At 32.0% G+C, this 12,140-nt stretch overlaps 1 protein-coding gene across 20 annotated transcripts in view; it reads left to right on the forward strand.

Moving 5' to 3' along the window:
• The window catches only part of LOC105345994 (muscle calcium channel subunit alpha-1), an 85,728-nt gene that overhangs the window by 44,115 nt on the left and 29,473 nt on the right, over positions 1-12,140 (forward strand). For 17 of the 20 annotated variants that reach the window (XM_066082169.1, XM_066082168.1, XM_066082172.1 and 14 more), the window contains 6 exons: positions 48-199; positions 863-969; positions 1,897-1,994; positions 3,774-3,821; positions 10,149-10,329; positions 10,539-10,668. In XM_066082169.1, coding sequence (XP_065938241.1) covers positions 48-199; positions 863-969; positions 1,897-1,994; positions 3,774-3,821; positions 10,149-10,329; positions 10,539-10,668 — 716 coding nt within the window. The remainder of the gene's footprint in view (positions 1-47; positions 200-862; positions 970-1,896; positions 1,995-3,773; positions 3,822-10,148; positions 10,330-10,538; positions 10,669-12,140) is intronic. The other 3 variants (XM_066082157.1, XM_066082167.1, XM_066082166.1) reach the window with 3 other exon arrangements.

Here is a 12,140-nt window from a genome sequence, read left to right on the forward strand (position 1 = left end):
TGTGGAATTTTAAAAAAAGTTTATGGTTGTTCTTAACTGAGTGATAGATATCTTGCTGAATGTTTTCTTGGCTATTGCTGTTGACAACTTGGCTGATGCCCAGAGTCTCACTGAGGATGAGGCTGAAAAAGAAGATGAGAAAGAAAGAATTCGATCATTACGCCGATCCAAAACACCAGAGGGGGATGAAAAATCTAATGTAACTTTACTACTTTTCAGTGCTGTAAAATGCTTGCATAACTTCACATTTAACAAGAAATCCTGAAAAACTATGGTTTAATGACAAAAAAGAATGAATAACTTCCTGGTTGTAACGATCTCTAAACTAATTTTTTTATTAGCTCACGAGACGAAGTCAGGGGGAGCTTATGCTATACCCCTGGCGTCGGCATCCGGACCTGGTTAAAGTTTTTGTTGCAGGTCCTGAATCTAATTTATTACTTGTCCTATCTTCACCAAACTTGCAAACTTAACATATGATGTACAATATTGTGTCATAACAGTATTCATGAATATCAAAGATCATTAACTATGATTTTTATATAATATGATAAAGGTGATGCCTCGTCTCAGTAAGCTTTGTAATCTGTGATTACCTTTGTTATCATGTAAAATATAATACATACATTACAATAGGACAGGAGTGCAAATTGAATCAATCAGCTGGATGATGAATTCAAATTTTTTACATTTCTACATAATTCTTTAATAAAACTTGTCCAGTATAGTGAAATTTAAGGTGGGAAATTATAATTAAACTTAAAAAGACTACCAGTGAAAAACACCAAAATAAATACTAGAGTATGTCAGGTAAAAATGAAATCAATTCCTTTAATGAATGCTTGTTTAACCACTCCATCAGGAAGCAGAATTGGAACCAGATGAAGGGGTTGGAATGGTTGAGAATGGTGGAGAAGAAGAGAATGTTTACCATTCTAGACAGCCAAGTCAGAGGTCCCATAGGTCGAGGTATATACCCTCAAACTTCTCCCAATCAGATCAGTTCATCAACATGTCAATTCAAACATCTCTGGAGAGACTTGTGGTGTAGAACATTTTCACATCATTGCATGATGTTGCAATTTGAAGTTAAATTTTGATCACCATGATAATATTTTTTAATACTTCACAAAGTAATTGCAAAGTTATTGATATTTTAATTGCTATCCTTTTTCTTATGAAAAAAACCCCAGAAAAAATTAAATTTAGAAAAAATGTTGGTTAATCTGTTATGAACTACCTTTATAGGTGGAAAACACAAAGAATCAAATTGAAATGATTTCTTTTAAGAAATTAATGTTTTAGAAATGAAAAGGTAAAATAGAAACAAACTTGTTATAACATGAGCATTTGTTCCCAATTTATTTAATCCTATTAGATATCATTTAATCTTTATACAATCACTTTAATTGTCTTCAAGCAAAATAATACTGGGATGAGCACATTGGTAACCCTATCCGTGGTTGAACAATTAACTTTTTCAGTTCTTTGTATTAAACATGGACCTAGTCAACCAAAATACATTTTACTTTTTTATATTTTATTTTCTTTGACATATTAAATGTAATCTTTTTTATATAATATTTGAAATTATCAGTTCTTTCATAACTTTACAAACACTAAAAGGGTTTAACATAACAAAAAAAATCTTAGATGATAAAGCTAGATCATACAGCTTTTCCCTTGCAAAAAAATAGTCTCTCAAAAAACTAACTCCTGGGTGTTTCATCACAAGTTAAAAACACAAAGGACAACTGCACAGAAGTGATAGAGCTAAGTAGATAATAAGGAGAAAAATCAGTATAAGGGGTATAAGCATTGTCAGTTGTAAAGAGTTAACATGTATAGCCACTACACTTTTGACCAAGGAAAAATAATGAGAATTTTAAATTATAGGCAAGATGTTGGAATTGAGTCAGAAGAACACCGAGTCAGAATTAACTTGGGACATACAGAGGATGACTACAAGGAGTCAAACCATATACCAATAGAGGGTAAGAAGTCACTCACCACTAGTAGAGCTCCTCCCCTTCCCCACCACACAAGCTTTTATAAGAAGTCAAACCACTGCAGGCTGCCTTCTTATTCCATCCTGTGTTGGTTACAAACAATGCAATAGATGTAGGATTTACATGCGCGGATCCAGAAAATTTTTCCAGGGGGGGTCCGAAGGATAATTGTGTTTGCCAGGGGGGGTCCGAGGCATATTTTCGCGATAATTTTACTATGTAAATTTAATAAATTTTCATTTTCCAGGGGGGGGTCGGGACCCCCCCGACCCCCCCTCTAGATCCGCGCATGGGATTTAAGTGCGTTGTACATGATCTAGGCAAGCCATATAAAGTTTGTCATAATTGTCTTCTGTCCTTAAAACTGTGTTTAGCTCAGTTTCAAATACTTTTATTGAATTCCATACAAATACAGATTTTGATGGAAGCCATTCAACCATGCCATAATTTTTCTAACTTTTACTTTCTCAGTGACCTTGAACTTCATCCATAAAAATTAACAAATTAACTTCATATAACTCCACACATAATTAAATCAACATTCAAGAATTACTAACTCTAGATTTGTTTTTGTAGATACAACTTCAAATGGTAGTTATTTAACAGATCTATTGTTAGTTAGCAGCATAAAGAGAGAACTTTAAAGCTTGAAGTAAAATGATGTCATTTGGCTGCTAGAAAGAATATCATGCTTTTTAAAGCAATATCTTCTTGAAATTTCAGTTCATTACATGGGGGGGGGGGGGGGGGGAGAGAAATTAAGAAAACTTCCCAACTGTACTCCTTCCCTCCTTCCAATTTCACAGTGTTTTTTAGAAATTAAAATTTTTGAAGAAAATTAGAAGGGAATGTAAAAAAAAATCCCTTGAACAGTTACACTGATCAGCAGTATGGCCCATAGGTGGCCAAATGACCTTTTTTACATTAGCATAAGTGTTTTGGAGGGATATAGATTATATCTTTGTCATTTTATCACTGCAAGCCAATTTAGAAGAAACCCGTAAACTCTGGCTGAATATCTCTTTATTTTTCCATCTTCAATCCTTTTCATCATGTGTTGGCAAATTATTGAGCGAATTGAAAAGAAACCATGAAAACATTTGTCTCATTTTCTCGTTTCTGTGTTAGATTTAAAAGTTATTTTTTGAAAAGAATTAAAAAGGTATTTTGAAGTTAATTATTAAATTTAAAACATACTATGTCTAGGGGTATTTTTTTTTATTGGTCCTTATTTTCTGCTGTATTTATATGCATTGTTTGTTGAGGTGAACTCTGATTTAATCTTTGATGTTTCAAATTTGGTTGTTGTTGATTTGCTTATAATATATTAGACATTTGCTGTTTCATTTTTTTTTGTTTCCAAATACATGTATTTGAAATACATGTCTGGCTATTTTGTTCCTGGGTTCTTGGCTTAGTAGTTAAGGCCATTTTTACCAGGTCATTATTAATTATCCTCATACTGTGATGATTTGTGAAACTTTTTGCTTGTCTTTGTATTAAACCAGACTCTTCCATTCATCAAACAATGACACACAAAGGTTATGTTGTATTTCCATGAGCATACTAACTAAATGACATATAGACAGACTTGGGTGAAATTGAACAAACAAGACCAAAAATAGATGTTTGGTAATTTTTGACTGATGATCCCCTAGTGAACAAACAAGACCAAAAATAGATGTTTGGTAATTTTTGACTGATGATCCCCTAGTGAACTTGCACTTACCCACCAATGAATCCACCTTTTCTATTTATACCCAGAAGAAGACGACACTTGTGCCAGTGATACCAGTTCATATGATCTCTTAGGTAATAACAGAAAGTTGTAAATGTCATTTGTTGCTATATCTGATCATGTTTTCATTTGATTTTAGTTTACATGTAGTGGTTTTTTATCTTTTCTTTTTTACCTCTCTGAGAGGAGGGTGATAATTGCTCTCTGCTGGCACATCTCAAAACTTGGGAAGGGGTTGGGGATAAAAAGCAGTTATAGGAGTAATATTATTTGTTTTGCATGTTATGTCTAATCTGCATGAGTTCATTTATTATTTTGTGTCAGTGTGGATGATATGAATATAGATTTAGAGAACTACTTTGATTTAATCTTATCAAAAATACCTTTGAATGCATGCATGTAATGTGTGTTTATTAAACACAATCAAAATATATTGGCAAGATCATCTTCTTATCAAGTAAAGAGTAGATTCATTATACATATCAGTTTATAGAGATATATATTTTATATGTGTATAGTTCTATCTATATGTTTGCTTATACATTTCCTTAAGTTGGTTTTCAAGGAACCAGGTTCAGTTAGTACAACCTAATTTGTCATTATTCATTGAATAATAAATTGGCTGATTCAAAAAATGCTGTATTTCATGCTGTTAGGTTATTTGGTGTGTAAAAAAACTTTTGAAATATTTATTACCTTGTATCTCTCTAAGGATTGATGGCTGTAGACACATATGTATAGTGACTGTACTAGTTATTTAACCTCCTGCAAAACATGCTATATACAAGAGTCAGTAAATATTCAAATTAAATTGTTTTTTAAATCTGAAACATATTGATTTTTTTAGCTCATTGAGATGAAGTCAGGGGGAGCTTATGCTATACCCCCGTCGTCGGCATCCGGACCTGGTTAAAGTTTTTGTTGCAGGTCCTGAATCTAATTTATTACTTGTCCTATCTTCACCAAACTTGCATGGATGATTTATCTGGACCTACTTATGGACTTGAAAGACTTGGATGCTGAATCTGGGCCATGAATTTTAGATGCTGGAGGAGGTTAAGGTTTTTGGAGCAGGTCAAAGTTTTTGGTGCAGGTGCCCTTTGATAGCTATTTCTAAGTTAGTACTGGGCCTAACTTCACCAAACTTGCATGGATGATGCATCTAATGATAGTACTGCACCTGAAAGGCTTTATTGCTGAATTTGAGCCATAGGTTTCGGATGCTGGAGGAGGTTATGATTTTGAGAGCTGGTTAAAGTTTTTGGAGCAGTCGCCCTCGGATCAATATACATGATCTTAGTTATTACTGGTCCTAACGTCACCATACTTGCATGGATGGTGTGTCTAATGATACTGATGCACCAGACAGGCTTGAATGTTGAATCTGAGCCAAAGGTTTTGGATGCTGGAGGAGGTAAAGGTTTTTAGAGCTGGTTATAGTTTTAGAAGCAGGTGCCCTCTTATGATTATATCTTAGTTACTACTGGTTCTAAATTGCATGCTTCTTATGATACTGATGCACCAGACAGGCTTGAATGCTGAATCTGAGCCATAGGTTTCGGATGCTGGATAAGGTTTAGTTTTTTGGAACAAGTCACATGTTTTATAGGTAATAGCTTGATAGTTGATTTAACTATAATATAAATGATTCGTAGAGGTAGCTTCAGATGCAGAGCCTGATCTCTATTATCAAGGATGCTAAAAAAATCTCCTACACTCAAACCTGCTTGATAGATGTGTTTGTTGTTAAATGATACAACATGATTCCTATGATTTAGTATTGTATGATATCATACACTTTTGTTTAATATGATACAATATTATATCATGTTATATTGTAAAAGGTAATATGATACAATATTTATTGTATCAATTTTTTTGGGGATATTTTATATGATATTGTTTCATGATATCGTTATGTATAGTATTGTATATTTTAATACAAATGAATGTTGTTTAATATGATACTAGATTTTGACCCGTGCGTGCACGGATTGACATTGTATATCAGACATTTACAAAATAGATACATCGACACACCGTATTGTTGACATATACATAACAAAGCTACAATAATGCTATTAATTTCACTACACTTTCCTTAGTTAGAATAATCTAATGTGTCACGGGAAAGGACCTCACCATGGACAGTTAAAATGCCTCCCATATATCCTTAATATAAAAGACAATTGCAGAATCGCTCCGAAACAATTTTGGAAAAAATTAATGAAGTTGCATTGAAAATAATGGTCAAGTTAATCATGACAAACCTTTTTGAGACTGTAAATACCTTTCATCTAAAAATTTAATCCATATAATGGAAGAATTCAACACTTTTTCACCGGTACCAACGTACACGTATTTTTTTTGCTACAGAGACAATACACGGAACACATTCTATCGTAAAACAGGGTCCGTAGGACATTTATCATTTTAATGATAAAACATTAATCTATCTTCACTTTCCTAAGAAATATAATGTGAATTTTATTGATGGAATCAAATATTTTTTTGTCATCTTGAAGACAAAAGTAAGTACTAAATTGATATGTATATTTTTTATTTTATGATTTCCACGTAAGAAATCATAAATATATATGAACAGAATATATAGCAAAGGACTATGTATGATATGGGCCTAAAATGGCCCCCTAAAATGAACACCATCATTTTACTGTAATTCTTTGTTTTCTTAGTACAGATATATATGTGATGTTATTACATAATGTTTATTTTGATTCAACTGCCAATAATTTAGGAATATGACATCGTAAAGATAACCTTTTCCTGCCATTTTTGCATTTTTAGCATAAAACAGCTTGTTTTCAAGCAGTTTTTCTTTCAGAAAACAAAGAGCGCATGCTTGAACAAACAAAATATTTTAATCAGAGATGTATCTAGCCAAGGCTAATAAGTGACAAAAAAAATTTTCCTTGTTCAAGCATGCGCTCTATATTTCCTATTCATAAAAAGATAAGAAAATGTCAATTTTTGACTGATTTTGATTGAATTATAGAAATAGCATCACTTCCGAGGTAATGTACTGCCAGTGAGTGCAAATAAATCAAATAGGTGAAAAATTTATATTACATCAACTCTTCTCAAATATAATAAAACACTTTATTGTACCAGAAGCACTTTAAAAAATGGCGAAGTATGGGGGGCAAATTTAACTCGTATCATAGTTCTTTCCAAATTTACACATATTTGTATGATCGTTTCTGAGTTTATTCAAGCAAATATGATTTTGTGGAAACATAAACTAAAGATCCCGTTAGCGTGAATGTATTGTGCACGCGCAAGATTGTAAAATCCAAAAAAATCCAGATGATTTCCAGGATTTTTTTAAGGAATTTTCGTTCATTATTAATTAGTGAAGCTTATTTGAGAAAAAATAAAAACAAATTGGTAATCTTCAAGTACCAACGATGTTTAAAATAAATAAAACAAAAGACAGTACTCTTCCGATTTATCGGTATTAAAGCCCAAAAATTTGAATCTATTATTTTAATATAGTAGTATAGATTGTATCATAAATATATTATTTTATCACATGATGTAAATGTTAAATATATATTATATATATTATATAATATTATATCTTACAATATTGTATAATATGATATTCATTTCTATAAAATATTATTATATCACATAAAATTGTGTTATATGATATTGTAATATAATATAATATTGTATCATATGATACAATATGTATAATATGATATTGTTTTATATTATATTTTATTATATCACATGATACTGTATTTTATGATATAATACAATGTTGTATCAACATTGGGGGGGGGGGGGGGGGTATGCTATACCCTTTGCTGCGGTGTTGGCGTCCAGACCCTATTAAAGTGTTTTGGAGCAGGACTTAGAGTTTTTGGACCAGATGCATTTTGGTGGCCCTATTTAAGTTACTACTGGTCCTATCTTCTGTTTGTTTTTTGACAAAAATTGTGTAGAAGATGAGTGTCACTTTCATTATATAAAAAAGAGAGTAATACATTTTTTCATTATATCTCATTACTTAACCAAAAAATTATCTTAAATTATCTTATTAACAAAGAAAGACACATTTATTTGGTTAATGTCTATATTTGTGAATTATAGAGAGAGAGAGAAAATGTACATGTTAATGGCAAATATGTGGATTTACCCTTTACCCAACTGCTGCATGTTTGTGTATGGACTATTTGGCCTGTAATCTATAATTTAGGACTTTCTTTCTAATAATTTTTATTTTTTATGCCTTCAGGGCCCAAAATATCTTACCTCATCTGTTTGTCACCAAACTTTCATATGGTACTTATGCACTTGACATGCTGAATCTGAGCCAAAGGTTTGAGATGCTGAGAAGGTTACAGAATAGAACTGTATGATGTGATTTCATTTCATTTCATGATACAATATCATCATATGACATATAATATAATATATATGATATATAATCATAAGATATTATTGTATTATAATTGTATGCAATAATATCATATGTTATGATACCATATTGCATCATATGTTCAGTATCATAATGTATCCTCATGTTTTCGACCCAAGCCCAAATATCGCTTTATTTAAAGACAGTTATCATGTATTTTGTTTATCCTCGAACATTATATCACATTTTATAGGAACTTTATTTCGAAAAATTTTGCCACATATCTGCAGTTGAAACCATGACGCCATTACGTTAACAAAGCAAGAAAGATGACGTCACAAAGCATTTGAACATTGGAAAATGCTGAAGGCTATATTAGGGCATCGAATGAATTTAGCTTTGGTTTATTTGGTTACCTTTATTTAGTCAATGCAAGGGGTAGTTGAAGGATAAATTATAATATTGTATGATATCATATACAATATAGTATCATACCATATAATTTTGTATTGTGTAGTTTGATAAAAATTTAATATACCATACAATATGAAGTTGTGCAAATGACAGGAAACACTATTGTATCACATGATATGATACAATATTTTTCATACCATGAAATACTATATTCTAATATATATATTAACTACGGTATGAATGTTGTATAATATGATAATGGTGGTCTCATAAGGGTGTTGCTTCATCATGGTGAGCTCTGTAATCTTTGATTACCTAATATGTTACTTTGTATTCAGATTATCTAGATTTACTTAATTCTAATTCTGTATGTGTACAGACAGTTTGCTGCAGCAAAGATTTTTCTTAAATTAACATATAAGCAAGTGAATGATCAAGGAGTTGCCCCCTCCCCCCTACTTTTTTAAGACCAAGTGAAAAATTGAAGTAAAAATAAAAACATGAACAGGATAAAAAGGAAAATTGAAGTGTACTATGCTATCCACCCCCTTCACCCCCACCTACACAATTCTTTTTTTGGCTAGTCAAGATTTTTTGGATGACTCCCCCCCCCCCCCCCCCTCCCCCCCCCCCCCCCCCAGTTTCAAAAATGATGCAACCTACCTGAAAAACTACTTTAGAAGCACATATATTTGGGTCAAAATTTCGTTGTGTTTAAATCAAGTGAAATTTTGTTGGCATTTAATTAGGTCCTATTGTACATCCCTCATACAACATAGGTAAAAATTCAATTTATTTCTAATGATTTAATTTTCTACTGCTAAAATAAAAAAAATAAGGCCAATTTTTTTAGTAAAATGACATTAATTTGTACAAAATTTAAATGTTATGTCTAGCGGATTAATACGTTTTTCATGCATGTCGTATTGTGACTTAGGCAAGTTATGTCATACAATATATATGAATTGGTTTAGCAAACCAAATGAGGCGTTACAACCAGAATTAAATTATGTATTCAATCATATATTGTTAGTTTTTATATTAAGCATTTAAGATATATGTTGTGTGCATGGATAGGTTAATTTTTTACTTAAGTTAGATTGAAATGGGGAAGTGGGGGCATTTCAGTATACTTGTATTTAATAAATAACAAGTTCAGCACTAACCTTACTGCAATAAATTTGGTGATTGCAGCTGCCAATCTCTGGTATGTTTTTGATTGATCAAAAGACTTTTTTTTTTTTTTTTTTTAGAAAGTATGGGTATAGGTCAATTTTTGATGTCCAAACAAATAATCACGGAATAAAGTGTACATGTAATTAGCTTGAAATTTTGAAACTGATGGCCAATTTTTATTGACAAGAAAGCAAAATCTCATACCAGATTAGTCTAAGATATTTATTTCAAACCAAGATCTCTGGTTTAAAAATTCTAAAGTGTCAGATGTATCTATATTCAAGAGTAATTTCCATTTAAAATAAAGGTAGAGAGCTTTATCTCCTTTTAATCAAATTTCACTGGAACTTTCCTAATTAGTGCATTCAAAACTATTACTCAGAATAGCTTTAATATGCGGAAACATTTGTGGATTTTGTTGCAGAAGGAGAGACAGCTGTTGAGGATGAGGTTGATGAGGAGGACATGGAGGATGAGGAGGATGAGGAGGAATCTCAGACTCCATCTACAGCTCGACCAAGGAGAATGTCAGAACTCCACATTCCTGAGAAAATCAAACCAATTCCTAAAGCCAGCTCTCTTTTCATTCTTCAACCCAGCAATAAGTATGTTCCTTCTACATATGCACAAAGAATTATTGAAATGTGATAAGCTTTGAGAAAATATACTGACTTCTTTTTCAGTGGTTTGTGAGACTTTGGTATTAATATAGAATTAAATTAATACAGTAATATTTATTGATGTGAAAGTTACAGATTGCTTATGCAAAAGGACATTGATTTAACTGGTAAAACTTGAAATTTTGTCATAACAGGTTCCGAATCATCTGCCACAAAATCTGTAACCACCCATATTTTGGCAACATAGTCCTGGCATGTATTTTGATTAGTAGTGGTATGTTAGCTGCTGAAGACCCTCTACAATCACAATCAAAGAGAAATGAAGTAAGTGTACCTATAGCAATGATATACAGTTCACAGTACAATCAAACACTTTTTACGTTTATTTAAAGTGCTCTACAGATATTGATTCATATGTTAACCTTAGTTGTCCAACTCACTATCGTGAAAACCATTTGTTTAGCAAATACCAAACTAAAAGCCATCATGAAAAAAATTTTGGTAGCCATCTTGCACTGGATCATTTTCCTAATGAAAAATATTAAGAATTACTTCAAAATCATTCTAAGTTTGTTTATACTTCAACTCCATGGGTCATAGAGTGTCACTTTGCTATGGAGGTGTAATGCCCAATTTTATATTTACATAGATGTATGTTTTCTTTAGAGATCTTGGAGGATAATTTAGAATTTGATATTTGATAAAGCTTTGATGAGGACTTATTTACTATTACAATAAAACTTGTTAAGTATGAACACGAATATAGCAAATTCATGGATACAGCGAAGTTTTTTGAGTCCCCTGTAAAATTCTTAACAAATCTTTGCAAAATTTTACGGTGATAAGGAATTCGGATATAACGAATTTATGGATATAGCCAACTGATTTTGAGTCCCGTAGAGGTGAATTATAACAAAATTTAACACTTTTATTACAAATTTCTTTACAGTTTAAAAAAGTTTGCACTACCATTTTAAATAATAGTTTGAATGAATTTATTTTCATATCATTTTTTTCTACTCACAATACAATTATTAAAGGTATCAAAGTAATGTATTTTTATTCTAAGCCTCAATTAGCAAAAATTATAGTCTGGTGAAAGAAAAACATGTAAATAGTGAATTCGCTATAGTTATTATTACGAATTCGTTATACGGATAAAGCAAATTACGGATACAATGAAGTAAATCCATCAGTCCCTAGGACTTCGCTATAACCAAGTTTTACTGTACTTCTTTGGGTCAAATATGGGTCAAAACAAAACAATTTGGGAAGGAAATTAATTTCCAATTTTGTCTTTCCAGAGCATATATTCTCTCCCCTTGGCCAAATCTGGCTCATATTTCACCCACAGAGTGCCTTTTAGTAAAGGGTGTGAAAAGTCTTTGAACCATGTTTCTAGGTCTAAGTTTAAGGTCATAGCAGAATTATATAAAAATCCTTGTCCAGAGCATATTTTCTCTCCCCTTGAGCCAATCTGGCTCATACTTCAATACAGAGTGCCTATAGTCAAATGGTGTGCAGTGACCTTGAATGAAGTTTGTTATTCAAGGGTCAAGGTTATATTTGACCATTCAATGCAACAATTCTTTTTTCAGATCATATATACTCTCCACTTAGTCCTATTTGTCTCATACTTCACATAAACAGAGCTTTTGGGTGTACTGTGACATTTAGCCAAGTCAACTGTGAAGGTCATAGCAGAATTATATAAGAAATCCATATCCAGAGCATATCCTCTCTCTCCCTATGGTCCAATCTGTCTCACACTTCACCAACAGGGTGCCTTTGATCAA

This window comes from Magallana gigas, chromosome 4, assembly GCF_963853765.1.
Source record: "Magallana gigas chromosome 4, xbMagGiga1.1, whole genome shotgun sequence".
Taxonomy (NCBI): domain Eukaryota; kingdom Metazoa; phylum Mollusca; class Bivalvia; order Ostreida; family Ostreidae; genus Magallana; species Magallana gigas.